Below are 19,770 nucleotides of genomic sequence, written 5' to 3' on the forward strand. Positions count from 1 at the left end.
GGGTGGGAGGGGCTGTTTTCTCACGAGCTGCTCGGGAGGCTCCTCTAAGGGGGTCACCAGCGTAGAGGACTCCAGCCTCTCCCTGAGCGATCTGTTCTGGTCATTGTCCAATGCTTCTAACCCACCTTCTGCCCATTTAATCACAGACACAGCCAATCAAATCCATTGCACCGCTGAGCTGCGGTTCTTCACGTGACCCTTCTTTCCCAAAGAATCGATTATTGAGCAAAAACACTGCACAGGCGTGATGACATTGTCATAAACAGATATATAAAAAGCATTTTTCTGTAATGTAGGCTTCACCCCCTTCCTGAAAGAAATAATCCCATTGACGTTTGCAAATTACCGCAGCTATTAAAAACCGTTCCACGGTTTTATGAAGTCCTTTCAGTGTTTGGGAAAGGCCTCGCTTTTGTTTTGCTATCGGTGGGTTGGGATGAATGTCATTCGTGGTTGGTTGTGGTACAGAAGGGCAACGTTTAGTCATGTCCAGTCCCCCGTGTAACCAGATCGTGCTTCGTAAGAAAGAGCCCTTGATGTTCAGTGATTAAAACCATAAGTGAGGGATGGTGCCGGAGAATTGTTTATTTGGTCCTTTTGATGTGGCCCCGTTTAAAACTCCCTGTCTGATTCTCAATCGGACATTACTGACGAGAGGGGAGTGCAGCCACTTCGGGATCAATTGTCCCACAGCTCACGCAGCAGGAGAAGGATTTAGAGGAACAAAGCTCCTTTGCCAGCTAATCAGGAACAGATTTGACCATCGGATATTCAAATCCAGTCTCACCCTGTCATGTAAAACAGGGGCTATTGAGTAAGTGGATAATGTAAAAATAATTGCAGAGTCATCCACACATCAGAGAAGCAGGTTGCTTTTATTAAAAGTGATTGAGCAGAGGGACCTAGATGTACTGGTGTGCAAGTCACTGCAGGTGGAGCAAGTGGTTAGAAAGGGAAATACTTTGCTGTAATTCTGTCGGGCCTCGGTGAGACTATTGTGAACTGTATTTGTCTCATTGTCGTAGAGAGGATAAAGACCACAAGGCATAGGGGCAGAATTAGGCCATTCACCCCATTGAGACTGCTCTGCCACTCCATCATGGCTGATTTATTATCCCTCTAAATGGACTTTGAACCCATAAACATTACCTCACTACTTTTTTAATTTCTGTTTTTGTTTTGCACAACTTAATTTATATTTAAATTAGTAGACAGGTCTAGTTAATAGACTTGTATATATACTTAATGTAACTGTACTTATCATATATTTCATTGTACTGCTGCCGTAAAGTTAACAAATTTCACAACGTATAATGGTGATATTAAACCTGATTCCGATTCTTCCCATTCTCTTGCCTTCTCCCCATAACCTTTGATGCCCTTACTAATCAAAAACCTATCAATCTCTGCTTAATTACGCCCAATGTCTTGGCCTCCACAGCCATTAATTACACAGATTTGCCACCTGGCTGAAGAAATTTCTCCTCATCTCTGTGCTAAAGGGGCGACTTTCTATTCTGAGGCTCTGCCACTGGTCCTAGACTTTCCCACTGTAGGCAACATCTTCTACACATCCACTCTAGCTAGGCCTTTTAAAGTTTGAAAGGTTTCAGTGAGATACCCCCTCATTCTTCTCAATTGCTTGCTGTAGGGAAAGTGGAGGAACTTAGAGAGCAGTTGGTGATTGACTGCCATGGCAGGGGTGGGTAGAGGCAGACACATTAGAGTCATGTAAGAAACTCTTAGATAGGCATGTGGATGATAGAAAACTGGGTGGGAGGGAAGGGTTAGATTGGTCTTAGAGTATGTCGGCATAACATGATGGGGCCGACAGGCCTGTGCTGTGCTATATTGTTGTACGTTCTTGAAGATTCAATTGGACCAGTTCCAGAGAAGTTGGGTTTGCTGTATTAGAAGAGATTGAGTTAACTAGGCTTGTTTTATCTAGAGTTTAGAAGAATGGTTCTTTAAGGTTGTTACAGCCAGGAGTGGTAGTGGGGATAAGCTTCCACTACCTACTAAATGTTTCCATTTGCATGCACCTCTCAAATAGCCTCTGACAACTCCTGGCTGAGCTGCTAAGCCTGTTTCTACTGATAGGAGAAGGGGCACAGGCTGGTTCCCATTGCATTAAAACCAGTTGCTTTGGGAAGATGGGGTCGTGGTCGTTAGCCATGGCTGGAACTCCCTTGTTGGAAATATTGTTCATCATCATTGTCACATTTTATCTATTTATTTATTTATTGATTGATTGACTGAGATGCAGCCCAGAATAGACCCTCTGGCCCTACGAGCCATGCCACCCAGCAGTCCCCCGATTTAACCCTAGCCTAACCACAGTGACCAATTAACCTACCATCTGCTACATCTTTGGTCTGTGGGAGGAAACTGGAGCAAACCCACACGGTCACAGGGAGAACGTGCAAACTCCTTGCAGTCAGCGGCGGGAATTTACCAAGATACAATGAAAAGCTTGTCTTTCACACTGTTTACACCGATTAATTAGTTACACAGTGCATTGAGTTCGAATGATGTAAGCCAGTAACAAGGCAAAATAAAGCGTAGAGGCTATTGAAAGGTGTAGTGCAGGCAAGTGATAGTGAAAGTTTATATAGAGGTAGACTGTAAGGCCAAGATTCCATCTTGTCACACAGGAGGGTCCTCAGAGTCTGATAACAGTGAGATGGAAGCTGTCCTTGAGCCTGGCGATACATGCTTTAAAGTTTTTGTATCTTCTGCCCGATGGGAGTGGGGAGAAGAGAGAACGTCCAGGGGTCTTTGGTTATGCTGGCTACCTTCAGTAGGCAGCGAGAAGTGTAAACGGAGTCCACAGAGGGAAGCCGCATCCCCATGATGTGCTGAGCTGTGTCTACAACCCTACAGTTTCTTGTCGTCACGCGTAGAGCAGTTGCTATACCAAGCTGTTGTGCGTCCAGACAGAATACACTGTGGTGTAAGGATAAAACTTGCTAAGGGCTGATGGGGACATGTCAGATTTCTTCCTACCCCGCCCGCTCTGAGGAATCTATCTTTTACTTACGTGGATCAAGTGCAGGTAAATGGGATTAGTATAAATGGGTACACGATGGTTGGCAAGGGCCGATGTCTGTGCTGTCCAAATCTGGCTTCAGCGTAACCAAGGCAGACCTATAACTCAGCGGGTCAAGAAAGGGATTACTTGCAATGAGCCAGACTGCTTGGAAACCTCCAGCTGTCCACCTGCGTCAAGGATTCCCAACGTGCCAAATGACCGCAGTACCTCCCAAAGTGGCTACTGAGTGTATGTTTGTGGTCTTGTACTGCTACAGCCCGGCCACTTCAAGCTTCGACTTGTGCATTCAGAGACGCTCTTCTGCGCACCGTTGTTGTAACGCGCGGTTATTTGAGTCACTGTCGCCTCCCTGTCGGCTTGAACCAGCCTGGCCATTCTCCGCTGACCTCTGAGCTCTCTTATTAACAAGGTATTTTCACCCACAGAATCGCCGATCACTGGATGTTTTTTTTTGTTTCTCGCACCATTCTCTGTAAACTCCAGTGAACGTTGTGTGTGAAAATCGCAGGGGGTGAGCAGTTTCTGGGCCACTCAACTCATCCCATCAGGCACCAACAATCATTCCACAGTTAATGTCACTTAGATCACATTTCTTTCTCCATTCTGATGTTTAGCCTGAACAACAACTGAATCTCTCGACCGTGTCTGCGTGCTTTTCTGCATTGAGTTGCTACCACATGATTGGCCGATTAGATACTTGCATTAACAAGCAAGTGCACCTCATAAAGCAACGGCTGATTGTCGTTAACAGTGGCATGGAAAATGTTTTCTAGTGTGATGGTGGTGTTGTGGTTTGGGTTTGTAGGTTTGTGTGGTGATCTGTAGTGTTTGGAAATGGGTTCAAGATGTTTTCCTTTGGGAAGTTAAGGTGGGGTGCAGTTTATGACACTGAAATAATGGTCTCGCTGATCTAGTCTGCTGGGGCTGTAGTTGTGAGTTTCTGGGTCTGAGTGGCTGTGAAGTGGGAGGCATGGTAGTGTAGTGGTGCAACGTTTTACAATGCCAACAGTAAGACGGGTTCAGGTCCTGCCACTGTCTGTAAGGATCTTTCTGAATGGCGGGGCAGGCTCGATGGGCCAGGTGGCCTACTCCTGCTCCCATTTCTTATGAGTTTGTACGTTCTCCGGGTGATTGTAAGGTTTTCTGAGTATCTCTGTCTCCTCCCACATTCCAAAGATGTAGCATTAGGTTTCGTGAGTTGTGGGCATGCTAATTTGCATGGCTACTCAGCACAATTCTCGCTGATTTGCTTTAACCCGACGGAGCATTTCACTGTATGTTTTGATAAAGCTAGTCTTTTAAACCTTCTTTCAATGACCACACATCCAGTCTTACCAAACCTGGGCACAGTCATGCTCGCATAATCCACAATCACTCAGACCGTGGTGAGACTGCCAGGTTTCTCCACCGATCTGCAAGGCTTAAGTAGGTGAGAGGGGAGAGGTTTAATGGAAACCTGAGGGACAACGTTATCACCCAGAAAGTAGTCCGTATATGGAAGGAATGCCAGGCAACATGGCTGAGGCAGGTTTAAATGGTTCCTGGACCGGTACGTGGATAGGAACGTTGAATGGAATAGGAGCCAAACACAGTTAAGTGATACTGCCTTGGATGGAATCTTGGCCGGCATGGGCCATCGGGCTGACGGCCTGTTTTCCATGATGTAGGACTCTCACTATGAATGCTTGTACCCTGTGTGGTTTCCACGATTTTACTAAACAGGAGCCAATCTATTCTCTTGCAGCAGTGAAAGAGGTGAAACGCTTCTCAAAGCCCAGGATCTTCAATTACACCACCCTTCGCCTGGACGAAGACGCACAGGTCCTCTACGTTGGTGCTCGAGAGGCGGTGTTTGCCCTTTCAATGGAGGACATCACGGTGGAGGTGAAGGAAGCGGTGAGCATCACAGCCCGTCTCAGTTACATCATTTTCGTTTGATTGTGGGGTGGCCTCTGTCCCTCTATTGCATCTGTTGATCCACTGGGAAATCTAGGCTGGTGTCACCTATAGGTACCTGAGGGCCTTTCCAAAATACCCATCATGCTTTGAAGCAGCAGGCAGTAGTTCCTTCACACATCCCAAAGACACGTGGATTGGTAGATTAATTGGCCTGTACGGATGGGTGATTAAAGAGTTAAGAGGGAAATTACTTTACTTTATTGTCACCAGACAACTGATACTAGAGCGTACAATCATCACAGCGATATTTGATTCTGTGCTTCGTGAGAGCTACAGGGAAATTAGATTTGATGGGAGTTAGCATCAACCCCTGGACTGAATGGCCTCTTCAAGTGAAAGCTTTCATTAGTCCCTTCCACCACCATGACGTTAAAATGTTATGAGGATTTTTAATCCAGTAACCTACAGTATAGATATAAGGGCAAAAGAATGCATAACCTATGGACTGTTGCAGTGATGGGGGTGTTGTTATCTGTATATTGCCTCCAATGGACAATGATCATGCCATAGCATTGTCAACTGTACAAGGGGTGCTGTTCAGGCAGATCAGTAGTGTTATGTCACAGCTAAATCCATCTCTCCCAGTTCCGCTGTGCTTTCTCTCCCTCTCCGGTTGCAGTATAAATATCTGGCTAATGGCTGTGTTTAATTTTAGCGACATCTCGAAGTTGAGGGCACTGCTGGGTGAGGAGTATTTTTGTGCCCATCGGAGGAAGGGAGGGCACCAGCTCTGTGCCAGAGTTTTCGAGTTGAGCAGTGTGGATGTGCAGCTTTACGTTCCTGGAGCTGTGGTCAGTTTCCTATTCGTGTCCAAGCAGGCTCCGTAGGCGATGCTTAATCCCAGTGAATTGACCGAGTATATTTGATAACAGTCATCATCTCAGTCAGGGTCTACAAGGAGGGCTTGCATTTGATAATCTTGCTAATGCTTCTTACCTGCACCTTTTTTTTAATACTGACTGTGTCCCCTATCTTTCAGAACAGATATAGGGTCTAAGCAGAAACATTGTAGCATCACAGAGCATTATAGCACAGAAACAGGCCCTTTGGCCCATCTAGTCCATGTCTGGTGTTCTGCCTAGATCCATTTACTTGCACCAGGACCCAAGTCCTCCATGCCTCTCTCATCCATGTAGCTATGCAAGCTTTCATCACAGACACAGGCCCTTTGGCCTGTCTAGTCCATGCCAGCCTAGTCTGCCTAGTCCCTATGCAAGCTTTCATCACAGACACAGGCCCTTTGGCCTATCTAGTCCATGCCAGCCTAGTCTGCCTAGTCCCATTTACCTGCATAAGGACCCAAGCCCTCCATACCTCTCTCATCCATGCACCTATCCAAACTTCTAAACCAACCGAACTGACATGTGGCACCTCGGCCAGCAACTCACACCACCCTCTGAGTGAAGAACTTTCCCCTCAGATTCCCTTTAAATATTTCACCTTTCCACCGTAAATCTATAACCTCTAGTTCTAGTCTCACACAAGTTGAGGGTGAAAGGCTGAAAGTGTTATAGTGTCTCCTTATCTATAGTGTCCAAATGAGCACTGCTATCAGCCCAATACCCTGGTTGCCTGACCCCCCAGCTGCAGCCTCGTGTCTCCATTTAGCTTTAAGTCGTACAGTACAATCTTTGTGTAGCAAAGGACTAGCCAGATCAGTCTCGCTTCTACCCCACTTCGGTGTGCTCCTTGCCCTCTTTGTAGCCCCTCATCTAGCTGATGAATTCATAGACTAATCCAGAACAGAAACAGGCCCATCGGCCCATCTTGCCCATGCTAACCAAGATGCCCATTTCCTCTAAATAGATTTTTTTAAAAATCTCTATTCCAATGGAGAGTTGTTGTTTCAGCTGGCAACTCGGTACCACTGTGGAGTTGTTTTCAAAAAGACCCTGAGTGTGAATCCCTTTTGTGTTGGGCTAGCTGCCCTTGGTTTCAGCTAAACCAGGGGTTCCCAACCTTTTTTTATGTCATGGACCAATACCATTAAGCAAGGGGTCCATGGACCCCAGGGTGGGAACCCCTGACCTAAACCTTCCATCTCTCAGTATGGTGCACCTTAAGAAGCTTATCGTTGTATCCTTGGTTGATTGCCAGGAACATCTTAGGCGTGTCAGGCCATTCAGCCCCTCTACTCAATTCTTCCAGTCAGTGAGGCTGATGCCAGCTACAGATGTACAGTTTCTAGTCTTTTAGCTGCCAGATTTATGATTAAGGTTCAAGAACTTAAATTTTCAAGGCTTAAGCTTCTGAACTGAGCAATGGCAACTTGAAGTGGGGTGGGGAGAGAGTGGGGAAGTTATGAGGGAAGGCTTTATACTAGGCTTGTGTTCTCTGCGGTATGAATGGGTAAAGGGCGATTTGACTGGCAGTAGGTCGGCAGATATTCCGTCTGGTTGAGAGAGTTCACCACGAAGGAACTCAATATTAAAATCTGAGCTGGTCTTCAGTCATCAGCTGTCCTTCCTGTGAGGACACTGTAGTGAGCGTGTAGAGCCATTGGCTTGCAGGTCCAGGAAGCTGGGCTTGATCCTGACCTCCAGTGCTGGCTGTGCAGAGTTTGCACGTGGCTGTGTGGGATCCTCCTGGATCTTATAGTTTCCGTGCACAATCCCAATGATGTGTGGGTTGGAAGGTTAATTGGCCATTGTGAATTGTCCCTAGTGTGTGGGTGTTTGGCGGAATTGAAGGGAACGTGGGGAACTGTTTAAAGGAAATACTGGTGGGTGTGAAGTGGGATGGGACTGCTTTGTGATTTAACCAAGTTTAACGAACACAGTTTAACAAAGAAATATAGAAAGTGTAAGAATTTTCTAACTCCAATTTTAATATTGGCTCTCCTTTACTTGTAATATGTCATCCTTGGGAATAGCTCTCCCAACCTATTCGCAATGAGCTAAACTCACTCGAATCAGCATTTATATTATGGAAATTATGAGCCTAGAATGAATCTTGCCTCAGAACTTTACCTCCGGTTCAGTTCTATATTGTACCCAGTCTGGAAGCCACGCGCACAAGTTCCGGGGACCACGAGTAATTTTCGAAGTACCAGATCTTCAATTTCCAAAGATATTTCTGGCCTCAGAAGTATGGCTGCAGCTGGTATGTTTGTAGCTCAGGGCAGGAGGGTATGGGATGGAGTAATAGAGCATGGAAACAGGCCCTTCAGCCCATCACATACTTGACTGCACTAATCACCACTTGGTCTGTCACCTTCTGAGCCTTGATGATTCAATGCTCGTCAGCGAACTCGCCAACGTTGAGTTGATGAGCGTTATTGTGCAAATGCACGTGAATCATGAACGCATGGGTGAAATAAAAAAAAACTTGGAGCAGCATTATCGGCACATAGCATCAGATGAGCACAATTCACGAGAAAAAAAGCATAAATTATACAAAATTTTACAAGTGTATTGCCAGGATTTGAGGAACTGATTTATAGAGGAAGATTGAGCAGGTTAGGCCTTTATTCCCTGGAGCGCAGGAGAACGAGGGGAGGTTTGATAGCGGTTTTAAGAGGGGCATAGATAGGGTTTTTCTCCCCACGTTGGGTGTGACTAGAACTTGAAGTGATAGGTTTTGTGTGAAAGGAGAAATATTCAACAGAAGTCTGAGGGGAAGCTTCTTCACTCAGGTGGTGTGAGTGTGAAATGAGCTGCCAATGGAAGTGGTGGATCTGTGGGAAAGAGTACAGTCGACATTTTGGGTCCTGCTTGAAGGGTTTCAGCCCAAAATATTGGTTGTACTCTTTTCCCACAGATGCTGCCTGGCCTGCTAAGTTCCTCCAGCATTTTGTGTGTGTTGCCTGGATTTCCAGCATCTGCAGATTTTCTCTTGTTTGTGGTTGGGGGGGTGGGGGGGTGAATGGTGAGGTAGTGCACGTGAGTTCAGTGTCCAGTCAGAAATCCGATGGCGGAGGGGAAGAAGCTGTTCCTGACGCATTGAGTGTGTGTCTTCACTACAGCAGGAGCAGGCAAAAGATCAGGTTGGCATGCTCTGGATGGGCCATAAGGCCTGTTTCTGCATTGTAGTAGTTTATGACTCTACAGTTTTTACAAGGACACACATTAAAAGTAAAAAAAAATGTCCATTGTACTGCAAGGTGGTTCAATGCTGTTCCAGCCTCCAGATTCCAGGTCAGTTGCCCTCTGGGTGATGACTTCTTCCTCAGATTCTTGCCCTCTAAACCTCTAACAGGTTGCACATTGGGCCCCCGTTCCTTGGGATGCAGGGTGAGCCTGTGGAATTAGTGGATCTGTACCCCAGAATCACCTCTCCAGTTGGCTTTTTGGGGCAAAATGTGGAAAACTGAGGCAAGCACAATGTTTGTCTCCTTACTCTCTCCTCTTCATCCACCCAGTTCTTCCCACATTCACCCAAGCCCCCATCTCCTTATCTTTTCTCCCCTCCCCACCCTATCCATTTGCCCATCACCCACAAGTTTCCCTTCTCCATCCTCTCTTATGAGATCCCATCACCTGTAGCTCTTTATCACACCCTCTGGTGACCTCCCAGCTGCTGGCGCTGTTCTCACTCTCCCATTGCCCCATCTGCCTGTTGCCCTCCTTGCCAGTTCATGCTGCACCCTTTTTCTCTGTCTCTTTCTATTGGCTATTCATCATCATTATGTGCTGCGTCATATGACGTGGGCGATCACGGCCTAAATTAGTTCTTGGCAAATTTTTCTACAGAACTACAAAAATTTCTGTAAAAATTCTATTGGTCAGTGTCCTTCTATTGGGCAGTGTCTTTGCAAGACGGGCAACCCCGGCCATTATCAATACTCTACAGAGGTTGTCCGCCTGGTGTCAGTGGTCACATAACCTGAACTTGTGATATGCATTGGCTGCTCATACGACCATCCAGCACCTGCTCCCTTGGCTTCACGTGACCCTGATCTGAGGTGGGGAGCGCTAAGTAGGTGCTACACCTTGCCCAAGGGTGAACCACAGGCTAGCGGAGGGTAGGAGCACCTAACTCCTCCTTTGGTAGAGACGTATCTCCCCGTGTGACACATGGCCAAGTGGTTAAGGTGTCGGTCTATTGATCTGAAAGTTGCTAGTTTGAGCCTCAGCTGAGGCAGTGTGTTGTGTCCTTGAGCAAGGCACTTAACCACACATTGCTCTGTGACAACGCAAGTGCCAAGGTGTATGGGTCCTAATGCCCTTCCCTTGGACAACATCGGTGGCGTGGAGAGGAGAGACTTGCAGCTTGGGCAACTGCCGGTCTCCCATACAGCCCTGCCCAGACCTCAGTCATCATCGAAGATCGATGGACAGCCAAAGAGATCTCCAGCCCACAACCGGCTATTGCCCCCTCTTATCTGCAGACCTGAAAGATCTCAACCCGAAGTGTCGACTGTTCATTTCCCTCCACAGACGCTCCCTGACCTGCTGAGTTCTTCCAGGTTTATGTGCGTTGCTTGCTGCAGGTTCCAACATCGGCCACCCCCTTTGTCTTCAAAAGAGCTGGACCATTTAATTGTCATTTTTCTATTTACACTCTCTGTTCAAACAGATCGTTTGGAATGCCCCAGTGGAGAAAAAGAAGGATTGTGTTCAGAAGGGGAAGAACAACCAGGTTTGTGTCCCATTGATGGTGTGATCGTACCTTGGGCCGCTTATTTCAGAAGTACAGAGCGTACAGTAAACAGATTAAACCACGGCATGCGAGGTCATCGGGGGGGGGGGGGGGGGTCACCCTGCAAGCGTGCAGCACAGCAGCAATAACACTGCAGTCTGGACGGTGTCACGGCAACATGGCGTGTCTTCCTCTTTGCGTTCCGCTGTCGCTTAGAGGTCGGCCTATCTGAGAAGCGCAGCTGCCTTTTCTCATTAGGGTAGAAGGGCTCTGAGGAAGGGCTGGAAGCCCAGCAGCTTTGTGTGTGTGCGTGTGTGTGTGTGTGTGTGTATATATGTGCGTGCGCGCGTCTCAAACGGCAAGCCTGCCCTGTTGTCTGTGTGCGCTGTAGCGGGTCCATTGTGTTGACTAAACTCTGGTTATTGTTTCCTAATCCCTCCTCCCCCCACCCCCGAAGGAAGCTTGTTGTTACAACGCATACATGAATCGAGCCTTTTAATACTCTCTCATTCCCCTCTCATTCCCATTGCCTCTTGTCCCCCTTCTAAACCTGTTTACCCCTCAAGGTCTCCATTGGATGGTGGGTCTCAAAAAGCTCAAAGTACTGTACGTACATGTCACTGTGCAGTACTCTACCCTGAGGTTCATTTTCTTGTGGGCACTCACAATAGAAGGAAGAAATACAATTGAATCAGTGGAAAAACTACACACAAATGAAGATTGATAAACAACCAGTGTGCAAAAGAGGATAAATTGTGCTAAATAAAAAAAAATGTAAATAATAAATAAATGAATAAAACCCTACCTTTAAAAAGCTCCACCATTGTCACACCCCCCCCCCCCTCCCTTCAGCTGCCAAGGTCATTAGTTTTCAATCTCCCTCACAAAACTCAAAGAGGCTCCTTGAAACCTACTTCTTGCTTTAACTAAATCCACAGTGTAGCTCCATGGAACATCATGTTCGATGCTGGGATAAACACTGGAGGGACTCCTTAAATCTGGCCATTCATGAAGGGCAATAAGCAAAATGTCAAAGGTTCAAAGGTTTATTTTAATATCAGAGAATGTATACAATCTGAAATCCTTACTCTTCACAGACATCCACAAAACAAGATACCCCATAGAATGAGTGATAGAAGCATCAAAGACTCCTCTTCCCCCCCCCCCTCACAGTCTTGTGTTTTAGGCCGTTATTCCTCCTCTGTAAGTGCTGCCAATCTTGCCGAGTTCCTCCAGCATTGTGTGCGTGTATGAAGCAAAATCACAGTCGACGTTTCGAGCCAAAACCCTTCAGCAGGATTTCAGCCTGAAATACCGACTCTGCTTTTTTCCATAGATACTGTCTGCTGAGTTCCTCCAGCATTGTGTGTGTGTGTGTGTATCTGTATCTGTGTCTGTGTGTGTGTGTGTCTGTGTGTGTGTGTGTGTGTGTCTCTCTCTCTCTCTCTCTCTCAAGATTTCCAGCATCTGCAGAATCTAATGTGCTTTGATGTTGTAAAACACCTTCAGATATTTTTAATATATTAAAATCATTATTTAAACATGATGTTATTGAGAGAGCAGGCGATAATTTGGTAACCTGCCAGCATTAATTCCATTTTTTCCCCTTGTTGTTTGGTTAATTACACTAGTTAATCAGACTTAACCCTGTACTTGATGCATTTATGTTCACCAGATTTATACTTATATTTTCCCTCTCTTTATAGACCGACTGTTTCAATTACATTCGCTTCCTGCAGAACTTCAATAGCACCCACCTGTACACTTGTGGGACCTACGCCTTCCAGCCCAGATGCACGTATATTGTAAGTACCCCCTTTATAGGGCATGAATGCTGTGTTATAAAGACGTGAAATGCTGCCTCTGGGTTTATTGTCGCTGACGTTAGTGTGAAATCAGTTGCTCTGTTGGTAGCAGTGCAAATACCCGGTGCTTGGGGGGGGGGGCTCAGTTACTCCTTTGATAAAAATGGAGCGGGATGATGGTGTGAGAGCTCGCACAACGCTGTGCAGTGCCAGCTGTGACATTGGGGTTCAATTCCTGTCACTCTGGAGGGAATTTGCACGTTCTCCCCTTGAACACTGGTGCTTCGGTTTCCTCCCTCATCCAAAGATGTCTGGTTAAGGGTTAGTAAGATGTAGATGTCGTACGTTGGCGCTGGGAGCATGGCGACGCCTGTGGGCTGCCTCCTGCGCTTGATCCTACTGTGTCGGTCCTTAACGCAAATGAAGCTTTAGCCTTTAAGCTTCCAGATTTCCAGCTGCACGCTCTCTGTGCTGACTGGCTTTCAGTCCTTGTAGCATAGAGGAGGCAGAGACTGGGCTGGCTGGGCCTGTAGGTAGTGACCCCCTTCCCTCTGGTGCAGACTCTCTGCGGTCCTTGGCATGTACTCCTGCAGCCTAGAATGTGCCAGCCGGCAGCATTCCTGTATGGACATCTACCGGTGTCCTGGCAGTCCAGCAACTTCCTAGATTCCCAATTGGCCTGAAGTTTGCTCAGTGCAGTAGGCAGCCACCTTATTGTGGGGATGGGATTGAAATGCTTTCTGGTGAACTTTTAATTCTTCTCACAGGACATGCGAAATTTTACTTTAAGCAAGGCAGACATCGGGAGCGGGAAGGGGAAGTGTCCCTACGATCCTGCGAAAGGACACACGGGCCTAATTGTGGGTGAGTACCTCGGCCCTAGCTTGCAGGCTGTGCCATATTCAGTCCTAACATTCCCTCCTTCCTGTGCACTGTGGACCTCCGCCACACCGCCCTGGAGGATTCTGCTGGAAAACCGTGCTGTTTTCTCTTCTTTTAAGTTCCCCAACACATTAATCAACGCAATTCTGTGGGGATTTGAACTCGTTCCCTCTTAACTAAGGGCGACGATTCGAAAGTGCCGGTTCATTGGCCTTGTCCAAAAGCTATGCGCTCATCGGGCGCGCAGTGTGACTTGACCAATCATAAGACGGTGTCAGTGTGTGGCTGGATTAGTGAGCTCCTGAAACCTGAAACTTGTGCTGCAGTGTAAAATGAATGGCTTTCTGGCTGGGCTTTTGTTTGTTTTTGATCAGGCTCAATTAAGTGCTTTGATTGCCCTGGAAGTTAATTGCATCACCCTGTGAGGCATTGTGTGATTCCGCTTCGCGTTCCTGCAGTCCGCCTTCTTTCTATGCTGTCAGCTTCTAAAGTGTCGGCCATGGTGAGAGGAGGTAAAAGCAAGATGGTGCACTGTCAATTTATGTGTGCTTCAAGACAGAGAATGGCCGGGCTGTGAGCCCTGCACTGTGGACTGAAAGCAAGTTTGGGTGTTGAGGGGTTAATAGTTACTGCAGAGAGAGAGCAGCCTCTTGTGTGGAGCGAGAATTTCTCACGGGCAGGGCATGAGTGGCTTAAATCAAAATGTTTGAGACCCCCTGCTTGCAGATATTGCCTGCCTGTTTCTCACACTCCTTAAACCAGTTGAATGTAGGGACACTTCCTGCAGTGGGGGAGTCCAGGACCAGTGGGCTCAGTCTCAGAAGAGAAATAATTTCTTTAACTAGAGGATGGTGGATCTGTGGAATTCATTGCCACAGACGGCTGTGGAGGCCAAGTCATTGGGTACATTTAAAGCAGAGGTTCGTAGGTTTTTGATTAGTCAGAGTGTCAAATGTTAAGGGGGAAAGGCAGGAAAATAGGGTTGAGAGGGATAATAAATCGAGCTTGACTGAATAGCGGAGCAGACTCGATAGGCTGAATGGCCTAATTCTGCTCCCATCATCGAATTACAGGAAGGATATTAATAAGGTTGAAAGAGTGCAGAGAAGGTTTACAAGGATGTTGCCAGGACTTGAGAAACAGAGTTACAGAGAAAGGTTAAATAGGTTAGGACTTTATTCCCTGAAGCGTAGGAGAATGAGAGGAGATTTGATAGAGGTATATAAAATTATGATGGGTATAGATAGAGTGAATGCAAGCAGGCTTTTTCCACTGAGGCTAGGGGAGAAAAAAAGCAGAGGACATGGGTTAAGGTTGAAGGGGGGAAAGTTTAAAGGGAACATTGGGGGGGGGGCTTCTTCACACTGAGAGTGGTGGGAGTGTGGAATGAGCTGCCAGATGAAGTGGTAAATGCAGGCTCACTTTTAACATTTAAGAAAAACTTGGACAGGTACATGGATGAGAGGGGTATGGAGGGATATGGGCCAGGTGCAGGTCAGTGGGAACTAGACAGAAAAATGGTTCGGCACAGCCAAGAAGGGCCGAAAGGCCTGTTTTTGTGCTGTAAAGTTCTATGGTTCTATGTCTTAGGGTCTTCTGAAGGGCTTCGAGTGCTAGGAGCAGGATCTGCTAACGTTGGAGAAATTGTAACAGCTTGCACAGCCGAGCAGCCGTGTTTATGTGGGAGTTATCCTGTCTGCCAGCTCTTGTTCCAGCTGATTGCTACTGTAAGCTGACCTGTGCAAACAACCGGCGGTCTGTTCAAACACAGCACTCCTTCCCCGGTTGCACTCCCCTCACAAATCTTCCCATCAAAACACACGGTTTGCACAGGCGAGGATGCAGCGGTCAGCTTCGTCCCAGAGAGCTCTCAGCTGCCTCAGCACATTCAGTCTGGCCTTCAATAAAACAGTCACTTTTGCTCCATTGTTCCCCTTGTGACCTCCTCTACATCAGTAAGATCAGCATAAACTTTGCCAAGCAACTTTGCTCTGTCCGCTGTGGCGGTCAGATCTCCCACTTCCCAGCCATTTTAATTCTCTCTCTCCCCACCCCCCCCCCATTCCCGCACAGACCCTTGTCTGTTCTTGGCTTCTTCTGCAGCCAAGTTGATGCGATACACAGACCAGAAGAACAGCACCTCAGTTTCTGCTTGCTGGTGTAAAATTTGTGAATTCTACAACTACTGGTAAACTGTTCCCCCTCTATCTTTTTTTCTCTCTCTCCCCCTGGTCTACCCTGTTCTTCCTACACTCACCCCACCCCTCATTGTCTTAATCCCCACACACTCCATCTGCCCCTCACCGACACTCCTCCCACTCATTCCCCTTCTCCACTACTCCCCTCTGCCCACCCCACTCCTCCCCCTTGATTCCACCTTTCTCTCCTATCAGCGTCCATCACCTTCAGCCTTTTTACACCTCCTGACTCTCCCTTCCCCAATTTACCCCCCCCCCCACACACCCATCACCTGCCAGCACTTTAAAGTTCAGAGTAAATTTGTCATCAAATTTCATATATGTTGCCACATTCAATCCTAAAATTTGTTTCCTTGGGGCCTTCACAGTAAATAGAGGAAACATAATGGAGTCAGTGCGAGACCTCACCAACTTGGGCATTCAACCAGAGTGCAGAGGACAACAAACTGAGCAAGTACTGGAAGGAGAAATAGTAATAAGAAATAAATTAAAAAAATAATAAATATTGAAAACATGATGAAAGAGTCCTTGAAGGCAAGTTCACAAGTTGTGGGAACACTTCAATGATGGGGCAAGTGAAGTTATCCCCTGTGCTTCAAGAGCCTGATGATGGTTGAGGGGTAGTAACCGTTCAGGAACCTGGTGACGTTGTCGTTGTTTCTCGTGCCGCACAAATGACCAAGAGACGCAGAAGATTCTTTAAGAAGGGTTAAACTTTAATTTGCAAATAAAAGCTGAGACAGTCATTGAGCTAGTCGCTGATTGCCCACCGATCCTCGGACACAGCATTTTTTATAGCAATCTCCTGGTCCAGTTGCATTAGCATATGTAATCGGTCTATAGTTGCATATCACATGTACCACACGTACATCTTGCCACCATTGTTTCTACCAATTGACTTAATCATGTTCTAATCTACATCTCTTAGCTACCTCTCATTAACACACTATTGTCTTCTACATTCTTAGGATTTCGTGACTTAATCATGTTCTAATCTACATCTACATCTCTTAACTACCTCTCATTAACACACCATTGTCTTCTACATTCTTAGGATTTCATTCTCCTACTAAATTGAGTACATGCATATCAAATAGCAAGTTTCAAAACTGACTGCATAGTTTTGGTTACACAGCAAAATTTATACTTTTATACTCCAATAGCGTGAGTCCTGAGACCTTGGTACCTCCTTCCTGTTGGCAGCAGTGAGAAGTGGTGGGGGTCCCTGATGATGGCTGCTGCTTTTCCGTGATGTTAGTGTGCTCAGTGGTGAGGAGGGCTGTGCCCGTGATGGACTAGGCCGCCTCCACTGCTTTTTGTAGGATTTTTCCATTCAAGGGCGTTCGTGTTTCAGTGCCAGATTCTGATGCAACCAAGTCAGTATACTCTCCACTACACATGTATAGAAGTTTTAAAAAGTTTTAGGTTAGTAGCCAAATCTTTGCAAACTTCTAAGTAGAGGCACTGCCGTGCTTTCTTTGCAGTGACATTTACCGAGCTGGACCCAGGTCGGCTCCTCTGAATTGACGAAAGTTGCTGGTCCTCTGTGCCTCTGACACCAATGAAGACTGGCTCATGAACCTCCACTTTCTTCCTCCTGCAGGCAGCAGTCAGCTCCTTGGTCTTGCTGACATTGAGTGAGATGTTGCTGGTGTGGCACCACTCTGCCATATTTTCAGTCTCCCTCCCATAAGCTGATTTGTCGCCACCTTTTATTCGGCCAACCACTATCGTCAGCAAACTTAAATATGGTGTTGGAGGCGTGCTTGGCTTCGTAGTCGTGAGTAGAAAGCGTAAAGTGCTCCACCATTTCCCTTCACTCCATTTCTGCTGGCTCTCTTCTCTCACTTTCAGTTCAACTGAAGGGTCTTGACCCAGAGTGTCAACTGATCAGATTATTCCCTAGATGTTTCCTAATCTGCTGGGTTTCTCCAGCTCTTTGCATGTTGCTCTGATTTCAGCATCTGGCGTCTCTTTTGCTTCCAGTATTTGTGGCTCATTCCTCGAGCAGGTGGTGAACTGCCTCCTTGACCCACTGCAATACCAACTTCACTTCCAGCCATCTTGACCTGTGTTGCCGTGGGCCTGGAGTCGCACGTGGGCCGGCTGGGTCGGGCTGACAGGTTTCCTCCCCACAGAGCTTTGATGAGCCAGTGCGCCGCGGTGGCGCAGCAGTTAGCGCAATGCTTTTCCAGTGCCAGCTGTAAGATCAGGTAGAATTCCGGCCGCTGTCTCCCCCGCGACCGCGTGGATCTCCTCCGAGTGCTGCGGTTTCCCCTCGCTTCCAAAGCTGTGTGGTTCAGCGTTAGTGAGTGGTGGGGATGGTATGTGTTGTCGCGTGAACAAAGTCACCGGTAGATATGAAACCGTCTCTTTATTCATCAGAATGAGATACAGTGAGCATCGCATGGACACCCTCCTCAGAGGAAGGTCTGCCTGACCCAACATGACATGGCATTTTACGAGGGGTGATTGATAAGTTCATGGCCTAAGGTGGAAGGCGTCAATCTTAGAAAACCTAGCACATTTATTTTTCAACATAGTCCCCTCCTAAATTTACATACTTAATCTAGCAGTCGTGGAGCATACGGATGTTGGACCTCCAGAAATTGTCCACAGCAGGGGTGATTGATAAGTTTGTGGTCTAAGGTAGACGGAGATGAGTTATACAGCTCTCGTTACATGCACATGCAGTTCAACTCTTTGATTATGCAGAAAGTTTGAAGTTAATAACTCATCGGGGTGATTGATGTTTGTGGCCTAAGGTAGAAGGGGATGTTATTAACTTCAAACTTTCTGCATTTTCAGTCAAAGAGTTGAACTACACGTGCATGTAACGAGAGCTGTATAACTCATCTCCGTCTACCTTAGACCACAAACTTATCAATCACCCCCCTGTTGTGGACAATTTCTGGAGGTCCAACATCTGTATGCTCCACGACTGCTAGATTAAGTATGTAAATTTAGGAGGGGACTATGTTGAAAAATAAATGTGCTAGGTTTTCTAAGATTGACTCCTTCTACTATAGGCCACAGACTTATCAATCACCCTGCCTATGTGCTAAAGATTTTTTAAAAAAAGTTCAGGACAATTCCACATTTACAATGCTTCCTTGGAAGTACACACCACCCTCACAACTTCCTCTTCAGACCCACGCTGCGGACACCCCAATACACGCAAATAACAAATTTAAAGCAGCGTTGTCTGCACTTCCCATTCGCGGCTCTCAGGAACCCATTGTTAGGGATGCAGTTCAGATTTAATCCACAGCCCACATTCGAATCTGAAGACGGGTGGCTGAAATCAGTTGCTGAAATTATTTGCTACATGTTCTAACCCCTGAAACAAAACGCTCTAACAGCACGTCAGCACCAGAAACGTGGCGACCCTTGTGGGCTGCCCTCTCCCCCCCGCCCCTCCCCCCCGGGCCCACCTTGGTCTGTGTTGGCCAAGCAGCACATTTCACCCTGTCTCGCTGCGCGCGTGACAAGTGAAGCTAATCTTTTCTTAATCTTGTGTTACTGTGGTGGTCATTACTGGGATTGGATTTTCTTTGTAAATACCTAATTATTAATCAAATTTAAATTCCGCTGTGAGATTTGAAGTCTGGTCTCTTGATCCTCACTTCAGGCCTTCTGCTTATTAGTCTTGTCGCTTAACAGCTGACCCATCACTACCTTTATTCCTTCCATTTATCTCCCAAGGTCCCTTGACCAGCACGTATCCTGCATGCGTTGGTAATTACTTCATAACGCAAGGTAATTCCCACTGGCTTGGGAGCCAGTTTTCCACACATTTTCATTTTGATGGAAAGTTTGTAACAGGAACTGGTAAACAGGACATGATAATTGCAGATTGAGCTGAAGTTTTTAACTGCAGTGTAAACTTTACCCATTGACCTCCTGCTGACATTTTAAATACTGTTCTATTTTTAAAGGATTAATTCTGCCTCCCATGGAGGCACTGGCTCACCAGTTCTTTGTCTCCCGATTTAGCCAAGCATTTCAAGGCAGTTTCTTGAAGCAGGCAGTTGTTTTCCCAGGGTAGGAGGTCTCCGAAACAGGAGGGGACAGGTTTAAGGTGAAAGAGGAAAGGTTTAAAAGGGATCGGAGGGGCAACTTTTTCCACTCAGAGGGTGATAGGTGTATTAAATGAGTTGATAGCGCAGGGTTTCCCAGGCTTTGTATGCCTTGGACCCTTACTGTTGACGGAGGTTGGGAACCCCCGTGCTAGAGCGAAGTGTGGAGGTGGGTAGGTTTGCAATGTTTAAAAGACATTTCAAGCAAGGACGTT

At 46.7% G+C, this 19,770-nt stretch overlaps 1 protein-coding gene across 2 annotated transcripts in view; it reads left to right on the top strand.

Annotated features, from left to right (window-relative positions):
- Positions 1 to 19,770, top strand: part of sema4c (sema domain, immunoglobulin domain (Ig), transmembrane domain (TM) and short cytoplasmic domain, (semaphorin) 4C) — a 134,758-nt gene that overhangs the window by 64,028 nt on the left and 50,960 nt on the right. For both annotated transcript variants that reach the window (XM_073059267.1, XM_073059277.1), the window contains exons 3-6: positions 4,797 to 4,948; positions 10,529 to 10,591; positions 12,298 to 12,396; positions 13,164 to 13,260. In XM_073059267.1, coding sequence (XP_072915368.1) covers positions 4,797 to 4,948; positions 10,529 to 10,591; positions 12,298 to 12,396; positions 13,164 to 13,260 — 411 coding nt within the window. The remainder of the gene's footprint in view (positions 1 to 4,796; positions 4,949 to 10,528; positions 10,592 to 12,297; positions 12,397 to 13,163; positions 13,261 to 19,770) is intronic.

Source organism: Hemitrygon akajei, chromosome 1 (assembly GCF_048418815.1).
Source record: "Hemitrygon akajei chromosome 1, sHemAka1.3, whole genome shotgun sequence".
NCBI lineage: Eukaryota > Metazoa > Chordata > Chondrichthyes > Myliobatiformes > Dasyatidae > Hemitrygon > Hemitrygon akajei.